The 16,915-nt window shown below is 50.6% G+C and overlaps 7 protein-coding genes across 7 annotated transcripts; 1 reads left to right on the plus strand and 6 right to left on the minus strand.

Moving 5' to 3' along the window:
- Positions 1-7: 7 nt before the first annotated feature.
- BU26DRAFT_420250 (3-phytase) lies at positions 8-1,666 on the minus strand (the record flags this gene model as incomplete). The annotated part of the gene is made up of 2 exons (XM_033823352.1): positions 8-927; positions 994-1,666. The coding sequence occupies 2 exons, from the start codon at positions 1,664-1,666 to the stop codon at positions 8-10; spliced, it is 1,593 nt and encodes a 530-aa protein (XP_033687864.1).
- An 840-nt stretch (positions 1,667-2,506) lies between these two features.
- Positions 2,507-3,983, plus strand: BU26DRAFT_560207 (uncharacterized protein; the record flags this gene model as incomplete). Its single annotated transcript, XM_033832778.1, has 2 exons — positions 2,507-3,059; positions 3,139-3,983. 2 exons carry the CDS (start codon positions 2,507-2,509, stop codon positions 3,981-3,983), a joined length of 1,398 nt encoding a protein of 465 aa, XP_033687865.1.
- A 477-nt stretch (positions 3,984-4,460) lies between these two features.
- On the minus strand, positions 4,461-4,910 carry BU26DRAFT_560208 (uncharacterized protein; the record flags this gene model as incomplete). Its single annotated transcript, XM_033832779.1, has 2 exons — positions 4,461-4,708; positions 4,784-4,910. The coding sequence occupies 2 exons, from the start codon at positions 4,908-4,910 to the stop codon at positions 4,461-4,463; spliced, it is 375 nt and encodes a 124-aa protein (XP_033687866.1).
- A 1,551-nt stretch (positions 4,911-6,461) lies between these two features.
- Positions 6,462-7,706, minus strand: BU26DRAFT_404320 (uncharacterized protein; the record flags this gene model as incomplete). Its single annotated transcript, XM_033822839.1, has 1 exon — positions 6,462-7,706. A coding segment is annotated over one exon (1,245 nt), but the record flags the coding sequence as incomplete, so codon positions are not given.
- Positions 7,707-9,573: 1,867 nt separating this feature from the next.
- BU26DRAFT_601093 (uncharacterized protein) lies at positions 9,574-11,515 on the minus strand. Its single transcript, XM_033835237.1, has 4 exons — positions 11,355-11,515; positions 11,181-11,299; positions 10,199-11,113; positions 9,574-10,120 (listed from the first exon to the last, which is right to left on the minus strand). The coding sequence occupies exons 1-4, from the start codon at positions 11,450-11,452 to the stop codon at positions 9,960-9,962; spliced, it is 1,293 nt and encodes a 430-aa protein (XP_033687868.1). The 5' UTR covers positions 11,453-11,515; the 3' UTR covers positions 9,574-9,959.
- An 816-nt stretch (positions 11,516-12,331) lies between these two features.
- BU26DRAFT_501153 (uncharacterized protein) lies at positions 12,332-13,686 on the minus strand (the record flags this gene model as incomplete). Its single annotated transcript, XM_033826549.1, has 3 exons — positions 12,332-12,592; positions 12,676-13,238; positions 13,377-13,686. 3 exons carry the CDS (start codon positions 13,684-13,686, stop codon positions 12,332-12,334), a joined length of 1,134 nt encoding a protein of 377 aa, XP_033687869.1.
- A 1,171-nt stretch (positions 13,687-14,857) lies between these two features.
- Positions 14,858-16,744, minus strand: BU26DRAFT_587580 (maltose permease MAL61; the record flags this gene model as incomplete). The annotated part of the gene is made up of 5 exons (XM_033834691.1): positions 16,477-16,744; positions 15,931-16,409; positions 15,544-15,878; positions 15,097-15,488; positions 14,858-15,046 (listed from the first exon to the last, which is right to left on the minus strand). Exons 1-5 carry the CDS (start codon positions 16,696-16,698, stop codon positions 14,858-14,860), a joined length of 1,617 nt encoding a protein of 538 aa, XP_033687870.1. The 5' UTR covers positions 16,699-16,744.
- Between the last annotated feature and the right edge of the window lie 171 nt (positions 16,745-16,915).

Below are 16,915 nucleotides of genomic sequence, written 5' to 3' on the forward strand. Positions count from 1 at the left end.
ATAATCCCTACTGCTCCGGCACCGTACCATCAACATCTTTCCCATCATTCACAACATCATAATCCCCAAAGCAAGCCTCAGCGTAGTTCGCTCGTTGGTTAGCCTTCTTCTGTGATTTGATGAACTTATCAAGAGGGCACAGCTGATCCGGCCGGCCCTTGCATGCGCCCCTTCTAATCGACGATAACGGCAAGATCGCGCCATTCAACCTCATCCTCACAAACCGATGCTTTGAACTCCGTGTATCGGTATTGTAGCCATACTGTGACGCATAATAGCGAACACGCTCATATGCCACCGGCTTCGGATGTGCAGAGTCGCAATCGACAACTTCGGTGATCAACCTCGCCGAGAACGGAACAAGATGCGAGAGCCGGAAGACGCGCTCCTCCTCCGGCGGGTACTTCTCCAAGTGCGGCAGCTCCTTGAAGTAATCCATACTCAGCGCCGTAAGCGCCCCAAGGATCACCTTGTCGTGCGTAAAATCGGCGTAGAACTTCATGCCCAGCGGGAAGAACTCCCCATCCCTCGTAATACTGCTGTTGACACTTGAATGGCTCTCTTGGATGTATTTATCCTGCAGCCGAGCCAGCAGTTCCTCGACGTATCCGATGCCCTGGGCGCGCGCAGTAGGTTGACCGAACGCGTGGTTGTAGAAGAAGCGGATGTCGAGGCTTTGCTCGAAGCCCTGCCATTCTTCTCTCGTGAAGAGGGAGCAGAATTCTGAGCGCCCGATGAACCGGGATTCGTAGGCGCAGAGGAGTTGCATGGCGTAGACGTCGGCGATGGTGAGGTTGAAGGAGGACGGCATGTGTTTTAATAGGCGCTTCGCAGTCTGCGGAAGGTAGATTGAAGCGTAGTCCCACATTTGGGAGTCGCCGATGTCGCCGATACCGGGAGTGTTGGAGTTGTTGCAGCAGTGATGCGCTATGGATGTGATTAGCATGGGGGAGCCGGTCAAGTTGGAGTACTTCCGCGGGAACGAAAACTCACCGGCGAGTGTGTTATTCCATCTTCCCACTTCGCCTTCAGGTATTACAAGCGTTCGGAAATCATGCGTCCAATTAGCTGGGAACTGCGCCGGTCCTTGATAGCTCGGTCCAAAGAATCCCAGCGCCCAGTTCATGAGACTGTTGTGTATCCGGCTCTGCGTCGTGCCTCTCAACAGCGGTTTCCTGCTCACATCGTCCGGATCATAGCCCAGCTGCCCATCCGAAGCATTGTATAAATGCCTGCCGTACGTATTCCAGAACTGGATGCCCGAAGCGATTTCCGCCATCGCACCGATGCCGGTTAGCAACTCGCCGCCAAGGGTGTTCCGGTACGTGTTGAGAAACTCCAAGGGTCCGTCGAAGCTCTTCCCCTCATCGATAGCCTCAGCTACCTTTTCGGTGAACTTTTGGATGTTGAGGCCATCTTGCTCATCTCCGGGGTGGGGAAAGCGTTCCGCGTGGCGTTGGAGTAGGTGGACTTGTTCGATTTGGCATCCGTCGGGGAGGCCGACCTTATCCACGCCAAAGTGATTTGGAGAAAGGTCTTTGTATGTGGATAGCTGGCCCCAGTGGCGCGAGACGTAGTCGGCGTCATCTATTGTGGAGTCGAACGCTGATATGGGTCGTTGATTATGGGTAGCGAGAAACGGGATGAATGCGAGGGTATGCGCCATAAACACAGCGATACCAATGGCGCGCAGAGCGGCGAAGTGAAAGATACACAGGGTCATTCCGGCTGGGTGAGCTCCTAGTGTATTGGACCAAGAGTCGCATCCGATGTCTAATGACTACAGGTAGATGGCAGCTCAATGGGGCGAAAATACTGTCCAAGTTGTTATGACGTCATATGCCTTCATCGACAAGGTTCTTGGTAGCACCTTTTGATACTCCCACATTATTCTATAACTAAGCAGCGGACCAAAGAGGACGAAAGGTTAACGATAGTTTTACTCGTCGCCTTTAAACTATATGTAACGTTGTTTAGATGAGGTTTCGTATATAACGTCACGTGCCTAATGACCTCATACACTCTGTCACGCTTATCCCAACCGGCACGGCAGAATCAGTGCCTCTGCCGTAAATACGCCATCCCAGTCTTCTATCGTTGTAGCCACTCACCCTCAAGAATCTACCCTTTAGCCGGAAGATCACGTGCGTGAATGGCGGTAATGGCTCCTTACCAGTAGGTCCTTACCAACGGTATACATGCATAGTTCTCAATTCGTTCATATTCATGTCTCTGCTTGATCACCTAATATTATCATCATCCCACGAGTTAGGGCATCAAATACCTCTATGTGAGCGTCGAAGGCCCCTGCAGTGGTTGCCAGCTCAGATGCATTGTCAAGTATGGTCAACAGGATGTCCGTGCATCTACAATGAACAAAGAGAGTGAGCTTGCTTTGTCCACCAAATTTTCGGAGGGTAAAGACATGCTTTGAATTATTCTAAAGCACTCCCATCATCAAACTTTTTTCACTCCAGGAACCTCCACCACGATACAACTTCTCATAATGTCTCTCACATCGGTTGACTCCAATGCCTGCCTGGTAGCAAGCGTGCATGGAGAGGCCGAGGAACAAAATTCCCTCACTTTGCCATTGCCAGGCCGCGATTCCTCTAGCCGCAAGCCCTCTGTTGCATCTGTCTCGGCAGACACTGAACAATTAGCACCTGAAGAAGAATCTGACGACGACGTTGATGATGCGGCTTCCGAAACTTCAACCGTGGTATATGGGCACGAACCATTCGATACATTCAAACACAAAGTCTATCAGCTGGCCTCACAAACCTTCCCCGAAGCATCGAGCATTCAGATCCAGCGGATGGAAGGGGGATCCAATAACCGAGTCGCTGGTATCACTGTTTCCCCACCCCTACCAAAGAAGTACGCGCCGAAGTGGTTTAAAGGCCGACTCCAGAAGCTATTCAAGTGCCCATCATATAAAAAGGCAGAGGACTACATCATTCGCGTCCCGCGATATGACGGAGAATCCTTGGAGCGCGATGTTGCAGCTTTGAAGGTGCTTGGCTCTCGACTCTCGTTCCAATTCCTCGGGTGGTCAAGTACGACGCATCCCAGAACAATGTCCTTGGGAAGCCATACATGATCCAGGAACGTCTTAGAACCTATCACGTATCGGAGACGAGTTGAATCTAGAGCAGTGGAAGTGTATTGCGAAACGTGTCACTAAACTTGTTTCGAAGATTGCCGCAATCACCTCTCCATGTGCCGGAGAGATTTGCCTTGGAAATCTGTCATGTAAAGCTGGCTCTGAGATCCAAGTGGAGAGGTTCTGTGTTCCGCGCCGTGGGCGCGTCCTTCCAAACTTCCCCAAGCCAAACACTTGGCCTGCACTTCCCCAAGATCCTCTTGCCTTCATGCTAGAGCAATGCGAACGCTGGATGGAGCTCCAGAATATCCAGGGCGAGTGCTGGGACTATATCTGGAATGGGTTTGCAGCGATATCCAAATCTCTTCACGAGCGCGGTTGGCTAGATGGGCCTTTTGCCTTGATGCATGGCGATCTTCTACCGTACAACCTGCTCGTTGATGTCCGGGGTTCAAAGACCGTGGATATCTCGGGTATCTTGGACTGGGACTCTGCAATATTTGCGCCCAAGTTTATGGCTTACCGCGCACCACTCTGGTTGTGGTTGCATGCGGACGATGGTGGTGACGCTGACGAGATCGAATGGAACGCCAACCTTGAACCTACAACAGTTCGGGAACGCGAGTTGAAGCAAGTCTTTAAAAACGTCGCCTCAGAGGAACAAACAAAGTTCGCCTTTGCTCTCGAGGCTATGCTCGCACGTCGCTTGTTCCAGATCTTGAAAGACGGCGTATTCTCTAGTACCGCTATCGAAGAAGCAGAGGCTATTATCCAGGAGTGGAAAGAGCTTCATCCCGAGGATAAGATTCCTGGTGACGACGAGGAGGATGACCCTGCTGATCTGTTCGATTCGGACGACGAGGCTGAAGATGAGTAGCAGGTGTCAGCACGCCTTCTAGTCATTCAGCTCAGGCATCCTAAGCCTAGTCGAAATTAAATATTCTTCATAATTAGGTTACTTCTTTCTGATCCTAACTAAGCAACTGCCTTTTTGTTCTATTTTGAATTGTGAACACCTACTATCTACGCGTTTCATATGTAGATTTGAGTTCAACGAATAATAATAGGAGTTTAGAACTAGCGTCTGATTCTCTTCTAATCTTACACTAAGTAAGGGTTAGTTTCACTTCATCTTCTTGGGCTGTTAACCGATCTATTCGTATATTACCAGATCTAGTTCCAATTCAAGGAACATTTTAAAATCTTACAGTATAAGACGCAAGCAAACCAAGTTCTTGAGAAGGAGTATTAAATTCATCCATATTCCGAATATCCGTGCCGGGATAATGTGTTTAATAATTAATAATCTGCTAAGAGGATTACGAACTGCGCTGTCAAGGGCTCACCGCTCCCATCAGGAGGAACAATGTAGCTTCTTGAACTTGGAAATAATCTCTTCAGCAACGTAGAGATCACCTCCGGAACAAACTCCCCGAGTAAGAATATAGTACATCCAGTGAGCTAAAATGTACGAGGGCAGATATGAGTAGCGGGAGAAATTTGTGCCAACAATTTCCTCGAACATACGCTTGAACTCCGACCTCTCAATATCCTCTGGTGTCTTCATAGCGTCTTCCTCTTCCTCTTCATAAGCGTCATCATCTGCCTATAGAAAGAAAGGAGCGCGCGCGCTCATAAACTTCGGTGCGAACACTGCCGAATCCCAACCAAGTATACCCGTAATCTTGACAGTAGAGTCATCCACCACCTTGACAAGGAGATTCCGCGATTGAAAGTCTCCATGGTATAGATGGAAGACGTCATCATCCGGGAGAAGGCCGAGTTCGTACATCTTGTGGATCATGTTGATGAATTGCATCTACACTTCATCGAACGTCACGTCGCCGCTCTTCCTGGCGTGTGTGCGCTAGCGTTCGCACAAGGATATGAGGAAGTTGTGAGTTGTCTGCAGAGTTGCTGGAGTCGTCTTCCCGCATTGAACTGTGGAGTTACGCAGGGCAGGTATCTCGAGCTTGACGCCTCCGACTACATCTACGACTGTGTTGTCCTTGCTAACAACTCCTGCAGAGATATTCTTCATCTTGTACAGGCAAAGTACAATTTGAGAGATGCAGCGGGCAGCACTTTTCCGCTGCTCGAAGTTCAGTGTCTTCTACAATTCTGACAGTGGCACACCCGGTAGATGCTCTTGAATCATGTACCCCATACCTAGTGCTTTTTTTGTGCTCTCGTCATGAGCAACGACTTTCGGGACGGGATGAGGTAGGTTCCAAGCAAGATACTCCAGCATCGCAGCGTCGTAAAGCATGTTGGCCAACTCGAAGCGCGGAACGCAGAGAACATACTTAGCGAGGACTTTACGCTGCTTCTTTACTCAGAGCCCCAGACACTTTGAGAGAAAGGTGCGAATGGCCGCTCGAGAAAATGGTACAGGCTTTGGCTTGGCTTCGAAGACAGAGACCCCGATAATACGGTTGAAGCTTCCGCCTTTCATGCGCTCGATCTCCACATCTTCCAGTTGTAACTCAGACCAGAGCTGATGCACCAAGTTCTTGACCTTCGTTTGGAACGTATCGAAAGGTTCGTGTTCGAAATCGACGGTTGAAGTTTCTGAGAATACGGATTCGCTGTCGTCGTCCACTTCTTCTTCACTATCACTGCCGCTCTGGTTTCACCGCATTGCCGTTGAGGTAGTATTGATATAAGAAATTCCAGAAAAGTCAAGAAGGGCAAGTTTCCAAATACACTTACGAAATCGCGTTTTAAATCGACAGCAGACCAGGAAAGAAGACGTGAGGAATGAGACGATTTTGGAGACTACCTGTCAGAGTACAGCGGCAGCGAACGGGAGGCAATGGAGGAGAACTACAATACGATTTCTGAGAAGAACATGGAAGATGGTTGGCAGCGATAGGCTGATTTTGTCTCGCTGTATCGACGTCTCAGCCATCATGCTGCGTTATCTACGACAACGGCGGTGCATTGCAAGGGCGCGTTGGCTAAAGGACGTTTGGGCGGCATTGGCGAGCTTCTGTACGACCTCGGGAGCCTCTGATAGCGATGTTGCTCTTCTTATTACGAGGATCCTGTGTGTTAGATAAGTAGTACTTGATTGTATAAACGCTGATATATGTCCCTCGTGTTTGTTTTCGAGTTAATAAACGATGATAGTCTCATGGGTTCATTGCCTCCTTTCCCGTCATTGTTTTGCGGTAGGTGAGATTGGATTCCATTCTAACTCAATGAACATTTGCCATATCAATTTAAAAATATCTAGGATATTAACAATAGCATAGAAAGCATGTAGAATCTAGTTTAAGGGCATCAAAGGCGTATATTAATGTTATTTGAGATTGATTCAGGTTTCCAGCCCTGACAATGCTTACTGTGAGAATGGATGGAGCTTCTCAAACTGTGCAATAATCTCCTTCGCCGAATCAATCTCCCAATTTGAGCTGACTCCGCTCTGAAGTACATGAAACATCCGACGTGCGAGGATATATTCTTGACCATAGGCATATTTCAGGAACTCAGGACCAACCATGCTTTCAAACACATCCTTGAAAGCGTGCTTTTCGACATCAGAAGGAATGGTAAGCGCCGCGCTCTCATCGTGCTCAGAGAAATCCTCGTCGTTCCAGAGGAAGAACGGCGCGCGATAGCTGACAAACTTTGGAACGAAAGCGGCAGAATCCCAATCAAGGATACCAGAGATCGTGATATGGGACTCATTGGTAATCTCAGCGAGAAGATTCCGCAACTGGAAGTCAAGGTGGCTTAGGTAGAAGGGTTCGTCGTCCGGTAAGAAGCCGAGCTCGTCCAGTTGCTCCGTCATCCGGATAAAACCATCCCAGATCTCGTCTTGGAAGAAGTTCTTATAGATTGCATGCTCGTATTCCTTCCACCTATTACACATGCTGACTAAAAACTCCTTTGTGGTCTGCTGGGATGAAGGCGCAGTGTTCGGTTTCTGAAACTTCGGGTTGGTAGCGCCCAATTGCGGAATCGCGAAGGTGTCGAGCTTGACGATGCCATTGTCAAGGTCCAGTGGAAGATTCGAGCGACTCGCGATCCCAGCGGCCCTATTTGTTACCCCTTGGAGACTGAACAGAATATTAATGAGTTCCCGCACAGCGCTCTTCTTTTGCAGAAAGTTTAGTGATGGCCACAAGTCCTCAAGAGACTGGCCAGGAAGGCGTCGTTGAATCATGTATCCTTTCCCCAGAGCATTACCCTCGGTCATATCATATGCAATGACAGAAGGCACGGGATATGGAACGCATCGCCGTGCGTATTCTAGAGTTGCGACGTGATAGTCCATCCCGATTGGATGGAATCGTGGAGTTCGAAGGACAAACTGCTCCCCGTTCTTCCGCTCATGGGTCTGACGAGCGACAAAACGCTTTGGAAGAAAGGTATGGAGGCGCTTTGAGGAGAAGAACGACTTCTTTTGCTGTAGAGGGTACAAGGTGATGCCGATCACGCGGTTGAACCCGCCGCCCTTCATCCTTTCGATGACAATATCCTCGGCCTTGCGGCTCGGGTAAATTTCAAGCAAGAGAGCCATCACCTTGTATTTAAACGTTTCAAAAGCCTCCTGCTCATACTCTAAGGTTGAAGTTTCCGAGACCGTGTCAGACGTACAGTCGCAGTCATCCTCGTCACAGCATTCGCCGTCAAGGCTGGATGAGGACGCTGAATCCTCGTTCGGCTCATTGTTTCCGCCCAGAATGGGGCCTTCAGAGGTATCATCCTGCACGGCAGCGGAAACGACGCGAGGAGTTGTGGAACTTGAAGTCATCTTACGTGTTCGCAGGGGTTTGGTTTTGGGCAATGAATACCTGTTCCACCAGGGATAATATACCATTTTACTGAATTCTATACAAAGATGAGAGCACTGTGTAGCCGATGGCTATGTGGGTACACTTCGCCTTTGTTTGCTCAGTTGGATTGTGGCCTGCAGGACAAAGACGAGGGGGTGCGCAAGCGTCTTGTCCAAGCGCATGCACAAAGATCCTAGCTTAGCTCTGCCTAATTATAGCTCAAAGTCAGCTTTTGGAGTTTATTTGCGAGTGGTTTCTCCGTGTTGCTATGCACAAGTTTACTGTTCAATTCCACTAAAACTATATCATCAAATGAAGATGGAGTTCTGAAGCTCCCCATCGAAATTGGCGAGCGATATGTCCGCCATTGTGATTGGATTTATCAGAGTGTTTTCAATATCTAATGACATTGTTCTTCGGAGCGTTCACAGTCCTCCGATCCCATTACCCCTTTCACAACGCTAACAGACACGCTGCACAATCTTGAACTCCCCCCTATATAGCCTACTTTCATCCCACCCGCCTCCTGTTCCCCAGATTCGAGAGTCGTGAACAGTGCATAGCAACCTCTCCACAGGAACCGCTTCAACGTTCACACCCACCACTCTAATCTCCCTACACACACACATCACCACTATCCTAGCAGGTTCTAGATCACCACCAGACAAAAGCCATCATGGGTAAGACCAATGGATCCAACTTCCACCACTGCCCGAAAAGGTATAAAGGTAATTGCCGCAAAGGGAAGACGGCGATCAACACAACCTTCTGCAAGGCCCACCAGGTGAACTGTCCCATACACGTGACCTGGGTCCATCTCCAGACGGAGCAGTGCCCCGCTTGTGCTTCTGATGAGCAATACGGTGGTCGTTGAACAACATCCGCATAGAACTGTGAGGTGAGAATAGTGGATAGGTAAAGCAGGTATTTGGCATGGTGCGGTACCCGCGTCGTGAAGCACACACATAATAGAAGTTTTCCAACCTAGATCGCATGTCCCACTCATGAATAGTCGTTCGAGTCTAGTCTGGTAAGGAGTTAGACGCAGGAAAGTATAGTAAAGTTTTAAAAGCTGTAGAATAGTTAAGAAAAGGAGAGTTCCTTAGGGGCTGCACGTTAATCAACTTGTACTGCAGCGATAAGGTGCAGTTTCTTTCCGTCGCAGAGCCCTTCTTAATGGCGTTGTAGATTCACATAATGCCCATCCCTGTGAGACGGGACGCTCGCGCCGTGCTAGGACACATCGGTTCTTAGACTTCGCAGTAATTTAGACCTTGCACACAATTGGTCCGCTCATAGTTCTGTGTCTATTGTGTGCTCCAGCTGCTCCTTAATATGCGTGACTCCGTCTACTTAGAAAATTACGTTCGCATCGTCGCCTTCGCAATCGCCTTGCGGAAACTCCCTTTTTGTATCGTAAGAGGTATACTCCAACACATTAAGCTTAAGCGACTGTTAAAATCCCATAAAAGACCTTATCAGAGGCCCAAAGTCCCGCAGAAATTCCGAGAAGTCATCGTCAGCTCTGTGGCCGCCGTGAGATGCAGATTCATGCCAGGCCGCCAGGCCAATCAGTACTTCCAATCAAAAGATACAAACTCCGCACGGCTGACATACCTAGGTAATGAATGTGGCGAAATTACACTTATGCACTGATTTACCTAGCCGTGGCTTTCAAGGTTTGTGGCCAATGCGAACATCTCCTGGCAGATGCAGTTGTCCCTTGAATGCGATGTCTGCTATACCCAAATTACGAAGAATCATTGACTGAATGTTACAGGAAGAACGAACGACGGCCACCGCCCCTACCACCGCAGTGCATTGTACAACGCGCGGAATCCACCCCGTATCCGCTTGCGACTTCTGACCACGTAGGATAAACTGCAAGCGGCTCGCGTTGACGCCATCTGCTGACATCACACTCGCGCCGTCACACTGTCTGCCCGAAAACAACAATGGAAGAGGAGAGCAAAAAACAACATGTAGTTATCAAAATCGGCCGTGAAAATCGTACCGTAGGCGCCCCGACTAGACTCCATCCGTATTGCAGAGCAACACATGTAGCTCGTTCACAATGGCCGCTCGCGCATGATGCTACTGCGAACAGCGTCACCGAATGCCGGTGAACCTGGCTCTAAATTAATGCCGCGTGCCTGGGCGTATTGTGTTCGAGAGCCTAGGTCACCGGGAAGGCCACGGGCAACGAAATGGTCGTGGGAAGAAAGGGGGTCTACAGTAGTGTCAGCAACAGGGAATATGACTCGGAAAGGCTGTGATTGAAGCCAGTTGTGTGGTGTTATGTACGTACCGAGGTGGCTGGGGAATCCTCCAGCTGCTCCTCCAGCTGCCCCTCCCATCATCACGCCAAGGGCCCGGTTAGCGAGGAAGTCCTGAGCTGCGGGAATGAGGACGTTATTAAAAACCCCTTTGATTAGATCTTCGACAAGGTTTGGGCGGTCTGGTTCTGGGGGCATCTGGGGCCGGGACTGGCTCGGGTTCGCCCTGTCTGACGAGGCTGATGGCCTGGGGATTTCTTCCGCTTCGGGTTCGGAGGTGGGCGGCGGCGGGGTTGTCGCTCCGGTCTGACCTGGAGAGGATGCAGAGGTGGATCCAGAAGAGGACTGGGGAGGAGGGGGAATTCCAAGGAACTCTCCTGCGGCAGTTTTTCCAAGCGGTTGGTTTTCGAACAGCTCCTGGACGATGACTGGATCCCTTGGGACAATGCCACCGTAGTGGCGATCGACCATCGCTTTTGCATACGCCTTTATATCGTCGGAGTCCCCGCGCCATTTGAGACACTCTCCCGCATCTTCGCCGAATGAGTTATACCGGCGTCCATGCTGGTACTGCTTCATCTCCTGGCCGAGGACAGCTCGCCACTGATGCAAGCGTTCCTCTAGCCTCATCTCAAACTCCATTTTCTCCTCCGGCTCAGACACGTTCCAAAAGTTCGTGACCGCCGTGATCTGGCCCGCGTACTTGGGACCGCAGAGCTTATCGACGAAAGCGACAAGCTTGTTGTCCACTGCCTCGGCGCGGTTATCGTTGATGCGGGTCACGAGCATGACGCCGACGATTTTGGCGTGGGGCTGGACGGCTTCGATGCCCCGGACGATCTCGCGGAAGACGTCTTGCTCCTTGTCTGTGTCGAAGCCGGGCGTGTCCATGATGTAGTATCGCTTGCTGAAAAGGTTGACGCGTTCGAGTTGGAAGTTGAGTGTCACTTTTTAGGAGACTGCATTAGCCGTGTAAAGCTGATTACTGACCCTGATCGCAAGCTTCTTTCTTACCTGCATTGGGGCTGCTTTTCGAGTGCCCTAGAGCATTTGTGAGGTATTCGAGAAGCGCAGATTTACCCACGCCGGTTCTGCCGATTAAGATGATCACGTTTGCGAGTTCGTCCGACGGCCTGTGAGCGGTGTTAGACCATTTAGTTGATGCTGCAATAGGGGAGCAATAGTTACATGTTTCTCATCTCTTCGAGGCACTCCTGGGTACGTGCTTCGACGATAGGCGCGCTTCTCATACCGCTTGATCCAGAACTGTTGGAGCTCGACACCATCTTTTTTGAATGTTGTATGGTTGGCCTGTGTCGATGGGTTTTAACGATTTCAGCATGCGATGAAGAGAGAAGATGAAGAAGGGAAGAAAGGCTGGAAGGCAACAGCGATAAGTTTAAAGCTATCAGGCTGAAGATGTGCCAGCTCACGGCGGGTGGGGAGCTTGTTCTGGGGACGGACCAGCCAATTGGCGCAATCACCAAGCTGCGGGGCACTATTGTACCTTGGATGGCTGGAACAACGTTGGCCGCTTGTTTCCACACCACTCCCGAGTTGCGGTGAGTGCATCTCGGGGCAACACCCGATCGCCAATTCGCTATGTTCCCTTGCAATTCCGATTCTCCACCGCGGAGCGGACTCATTCGATCAAAATGCAGGGACGGCGGCCGAACCGTACTGACCACGTCCTACATGTTCCGGTGCAATCGCGACAGCTGCATCCGCCAGGAAAGCACAGGTGCTTCTCGCTGCCCAGGGACGGACTGGCAGCTCGCAGAAAATTTCGCAAATTCCTCCTCCATCAACCAATCAGAACATATCCCACGCTCGTGTTATTCGCAGTCTGAAATCCGTCTCGAATCCTTTTTATATGCAATCGGTCCATTCTACAATAGTTACGTGTCAAAACGAGACGCGCATACCCTGAGGTATTGCTTTTTGTTATTTAAGCACTGTTTAACGAGTTTTAACAAATTTCCTTTATAACCGAAAGCACACCATTTCCTCCTCGCGAGATCCATGCCTGCTAATAATCCACTACATGGCGTATAGATTCTCGGAATCTACCTTAAGGCGACCTATTTAGTAAGAGAGAAGTCCCTAAAATGCAAACGGGCAACCTGGAATGAGGAGCCTATCTTAGTGAAGGAGCCGTCCGTGCCCTACTCATCTTCCTCATCGTCGTCGAAATCGTACAGGCCCTTCACGGCGGCCCCAGGATAGCGTTCATTCCACTCCTCAATAACCGCCTCAATCGCAGCATAGTCATCGCTAGAATGAACACCCATAATAGCAAGCCGGCAAATCGTACGGGCCAACCGATACTCAAGCGTATACGAATACTTCAAATACGTCTCGCCCACAACCTCTTCAAAATCCTTCTTCACCAACTGATTCTCAGGATCCGCCGGCGTGTCATTTGCCTTCGCTTCATCCAGGTCATCGTCGCCCTCGAAGTCACAGAGCCAGGACGGCGGGCAGCAGTTCACGAAGGCTGGCGCAAGACAGCCTCGTCCCAGTCCATGATTGCCGAAAGCTTAGCAGTTTGAGGGGAGGTGATGTGGATGAGGATGTTGCGCGGCTCGAAGTCCATGTGCGTGAGGTAGTAGCTGTTGTCGGTGAAGAGGCCCATGGTGTTCATGGCCTGGATGATCGGCCATAGCTTGGACCAGGGGTTGAGGTACTCGCGGTTGCAGGAGAGGTCGTATTCACGCTGACGGGCAAATTGCGTCTTGAGGAACTCGAAGACGGTTTGCGCCGTCGAAGGGATGTTTTCCTCTGTGGACGCTGGGTGGAATGCGTTTCGCGGCGGGCATTGCAGGCGGAGGATACGAAGTTCATCCCTGCTTGGGCTAGCGGTATACGGGTCCAGTGTGCCGGGGAACGGAGTAGAATGCTTGCTCATCTCTGCAAGTGCGGAGCCTAGCTCGCGGGCGAAGGAAATACGCTGTTGCGTGTTCATGTCGGAGTAGACCTCCTGAATTGGTTTTCCTAGAAAGCGGTGTTGGATGGTATACCGCTCCCCGATTGCGTTATTGCTCGAGAGGTCAAACATCTTGATGCTTGGCGCTGGAATGCTTGTTCCCATGAGGTGGCGCACCATGGCGATCTCGTGTTCGACCTAAGCATGCTCTGAGCGTGGGATGCGTATAACAAACTCTTGAGGCTGAGACAGGATGTGTTTGGGTTTCAAACTAAAGAGCTTACGAATTTGGTTAACCCATCGCTGAAGCGTAGTAGGTTCTTTCGCAGGCGGAGTGGTGGTGATGCCAATCACTCGGTTATAGCCACCACCCTCCATGCGGATGATCTGGAAAGCGTCGGCCTTCAGAGACCAAAGGTCCTGGCATAGCTTAAGAACCTTTTTCTTGAAGGTTTCGAAGGTTTCATGGTCGAATGCCACGGTGGACGTGGTAGAAGCTGCATCATTGTGCTCAGGTACGTCATCGCAGTCCTCCTCGTACATCGAGGGAGCATCAGGTGGTTGGACGGCGTTCGCCTCGTGGAGGTCGCCCATGATTGGCTGTTTCGTGTGAAAAACTCTGCAGAGTCGGACATGGCTTGCACGCCGAGGGAAGTCTAGCTGTATTGCAGTGTTGCAAGAAGAGAGCCTAGAGGTGTAGTATTAAAATCGGATGTCTTAGTACAATGCACACACGGTGTTGAGGTTTGGGTGTTCATGTTATCTCACAAAGCGAGTGAAGTGAATGATTTTTTGTCTCACTCTTTGCTTTTTGCTCTCCACCCATCCATGACGTTCCATTCGGACATCGACAAAAATCTCGAGCCTAGGCGGAGCATGCGTGAACTGAAGGTTCGGGCTCTGGATAGAGCGCACTTCCAAGCCTCAAACTGCTTTAGTGAACTTAGCGGTTTTCCAATACTTCGGTGCCACGATCAGGGAGAGACCCGACCCATATGGTAGTTGTAGAATTTTTCTCCTTTCCCCGTAATACCATGTGATGTAAGTCACTTTAAGCTGAAATATGCCTTCCTTGCTCCAGCCCTTCTTTTGTCGCTGTCTGTAATCTAGCGCACTTCAAACTCCATCCTGTCGGCGAGCATGACGTAAACACGCGTATGGTTCTCGCTCCCTGTATCCCCAAACGATCGTCTGTTCTTTTGCGTACGGTTGGGGCTCCGCCGTTCCAAAATGGACCCTCTTTGGAGAGATTCCTTCAGAGGATGTCGGGGTGCTCCTTAAGGCCGCTGTTGGGCCTCACGGCTGTCATGCGAAGGGGCGTTCTTCTGATTGCCCCTTCCGCCATAGCGTGCTTAGCATGCAATGACATTTCCAAGGTTGGGAGACCGAAAGGCGAACGCAAAGCGAATGGCATCTCGGCAGGTAACTGCTCAGTACATATATACTAGGCTTGGGCATATCTGGTACATACGACCATAGGACGCTGAATACAAGTCTCATGTCCGATCCGCCGTCTGTCAAGGTACCGTTTTGAGGATTTAGTTGCACACATTCACGTTCTCGGTATCCACAAACCTGTCCTCACCACGACCTACTAACCATTTTTAGGTCTGTTTGTTTTCTTGCAAGACACGAGACTGAAGCAAGCTTTGCATGATCGCGGACACCGTCATGCGTAGTATCTATTCTCTGCAGCCTCTACAGCGCCCACTAATGCTTTGCTCCTGCTTACGTCATGCCTCAGCCTGCTTAGCCACGATTCCATCTACTCGTCGTCTTGCACATCAACGACAGTCTTCGTCCATTGGCGAGCCGGGACTTTACGCTTGAATAAGATGTCAATCTCGCGATAGGATCGACCCTTCATCTCAGGCAAGTAGATGTATGCCAAGGCAAAGCAAACAAAACCAGTAGCACCCCAGACATAGCCGCACCTGCCGCCGAGATTTGCCTCCTATACTTCGTCAGCAACTGTTTACCGCAAGACAGGGAGAAAGATCTTACTGTAGGGTTGAGCATATAACTTGCGAGGAAGATGCAAGGAATGTTCACGATGTAGTATGAAGCGCGTCCAATTCCCGTTGTCAGAGGCCTAAGGCGGATGGCGGACGTCTCTCCAATAATGACCCACGAAGCGGGCGCAGGTCCTAAGGTGAACAACACGGAGACAATGAGGCCTAAGGACGCCTGCGCCAGGGAGGCTGCGGTCGAGGCGCCGACAGAGCCTGCAATACCGAGGGCGACGAGGAAGCCTACATTGATGAGAGAGCCCCAGACGTAGATGGTACGTCGGCCAAGGTATGAGGTGAGTATCCAGGAGAGCATAACGAAGATCCACTGGAGGGCTGAGGTGATAAGACCCAGGGCGAATGCAGTGTTTGTAGACATGCCGGCCTCTGCAGTTAATTTAGCATATAAATTTCATCCAGAACAGAAATGATGATAACTCACGCTCGAAGAAATAGACGGCCTGATTGGCGATGAGGTTGCCCGTAAGGTTCTGTGCCGCGTATACACCACACACAATGAGGGTCCGGTAGAGGTCCGTGCCTTTGAACAGTTCCAGATAATTGGGCTCCTTGACCGATTTCTCGAGCTCAATGGTACGGCGCATCATGGCGACAGCCTCGCTGAGGTTCAGCGTCGACCTGCGTCCCAAACGCCCAACCGCATGTTCTGCTGCTTCGAGACGTCCCTTTCGAACTAGCCACCAGGGCGACTCGGGCGCCATCCAGAGGAGAATAGCGAGAGGGGTTGGGAACATCCATTGAAGCGCAACAGGGATCCTAGATCTTTCGTTAGCGAAGGAGTTGCTTGTGAAGCGGAAGAGTGATGTACCTATACGCGCTTGCATCAAGCTTAGTGTTGTAATGGTAGGTGACGCCACCTACGATAATAGCCCCAATGGCCCAAAACATTTGCAGCATCTGGGTAGCAGGAGCTCGCAGCTGGATCGGCGTGATCTCGCTGCAGTATGCTGGTGCGTTGGCAATGAAGATGCCCCATGGAATGCCCTCGAGAAGCTGGGACACGAACATGACTGGAAGTGAAGGGGCAAAGTAGAACACAAAGATGAACGCGTTCAAGAGCATGAGGCCGGTTATGGTCGCCCAACGGTATCCGATACGGCTGGTAAGGGGACCAGCCAGGCAGACGCCCATAATTGCACCAAGTGGCCCACCCATTTGAAGCGCAGACTGCCAACTGGCCACGATAACATGTTTGTCGTTCGCGGCGTCATACACACCGTACTCGTTCGCGAACGCAGGGAGGGCGATGAAATTACCCATAAGGAAGACGCAGTAGGACTCCATAATCTAATGATGGTGTTAGCTGAATCCTTCATCGAGAGATATTAAGTGTAAGGGAAGAGAGGCGCCTGACAATAGTGCAAGACATAACAAACGCCCACAAGGCAGCCATAGGGTACGCCCGAACAGCACCTAGCACCCCCATGTTATGCTCCGCGTTCTCTGCCTCGACAGCAGCCGCCTTGTACTGGGCGATTTGCGCTTTTTCGTCAAGATTAGAGGCATCTTCCACTTGAGAGAAGGCCTTCTCGACGTGTGGATCGCCGTATGATTTGAGGTCGACAGGATCACCCATATTTGCTTATGTGGGCCGAGATGACGGATGTGTGGTAGAGGGGAAGAGACGGGGAAAGAGAAGTGGAAACTACGATAAGCGGGATGACCATCACCTTTTAAAGAGCACAGGGGCGAAGGGTGTAATGTCCCGCGGAAGGACATTTGGGCATCTAGGATGTGTATTTACTCCAACATTCCATCAATCACAGAACATAGCTTTCAAGCCGGCCTTACTG

The sequence above is a fragment of the Trematosphaeria pertusa genome (genome assembly GCF_010094035.1).
Source record: "Trematosphaeria pertusa strain CBS 122368 unplaced genomic scaffold BU26scaffold_3, whole genome shotgun sequence".
Taxonomy (NCBI): Eukaryota; Fungi; Ascomycota; class Dothideomycetes; order Pleosporales; family Trematosphaeriaceae; genus Trematosphaeria; species Trematosphaeria pertusa.

Coding starts and splice junctions, on each gene's coding strand:
- BU26DRAFT_601093 (XM_033835237.1), bottom strand. CDS start 11,452: ATGGTGTCGAGCTCCAACAGTTCTGGATCAAGCGGTATGAGAAGCGCG. Junction 11,300..11,354: donor CTCGAAGAGATGAGAAACAT/GTAACTATTGCT, acceptor CACCGCTCACAG/GCCGTCGGACGAACTCGCAA. Junction 10,121..10,198: donor AGGATTCCCCAGCCACCTCG/GTACGTACATAA, acceptor ACACTACTGTAG/ACCCCCTTTCTTCCCACGAC.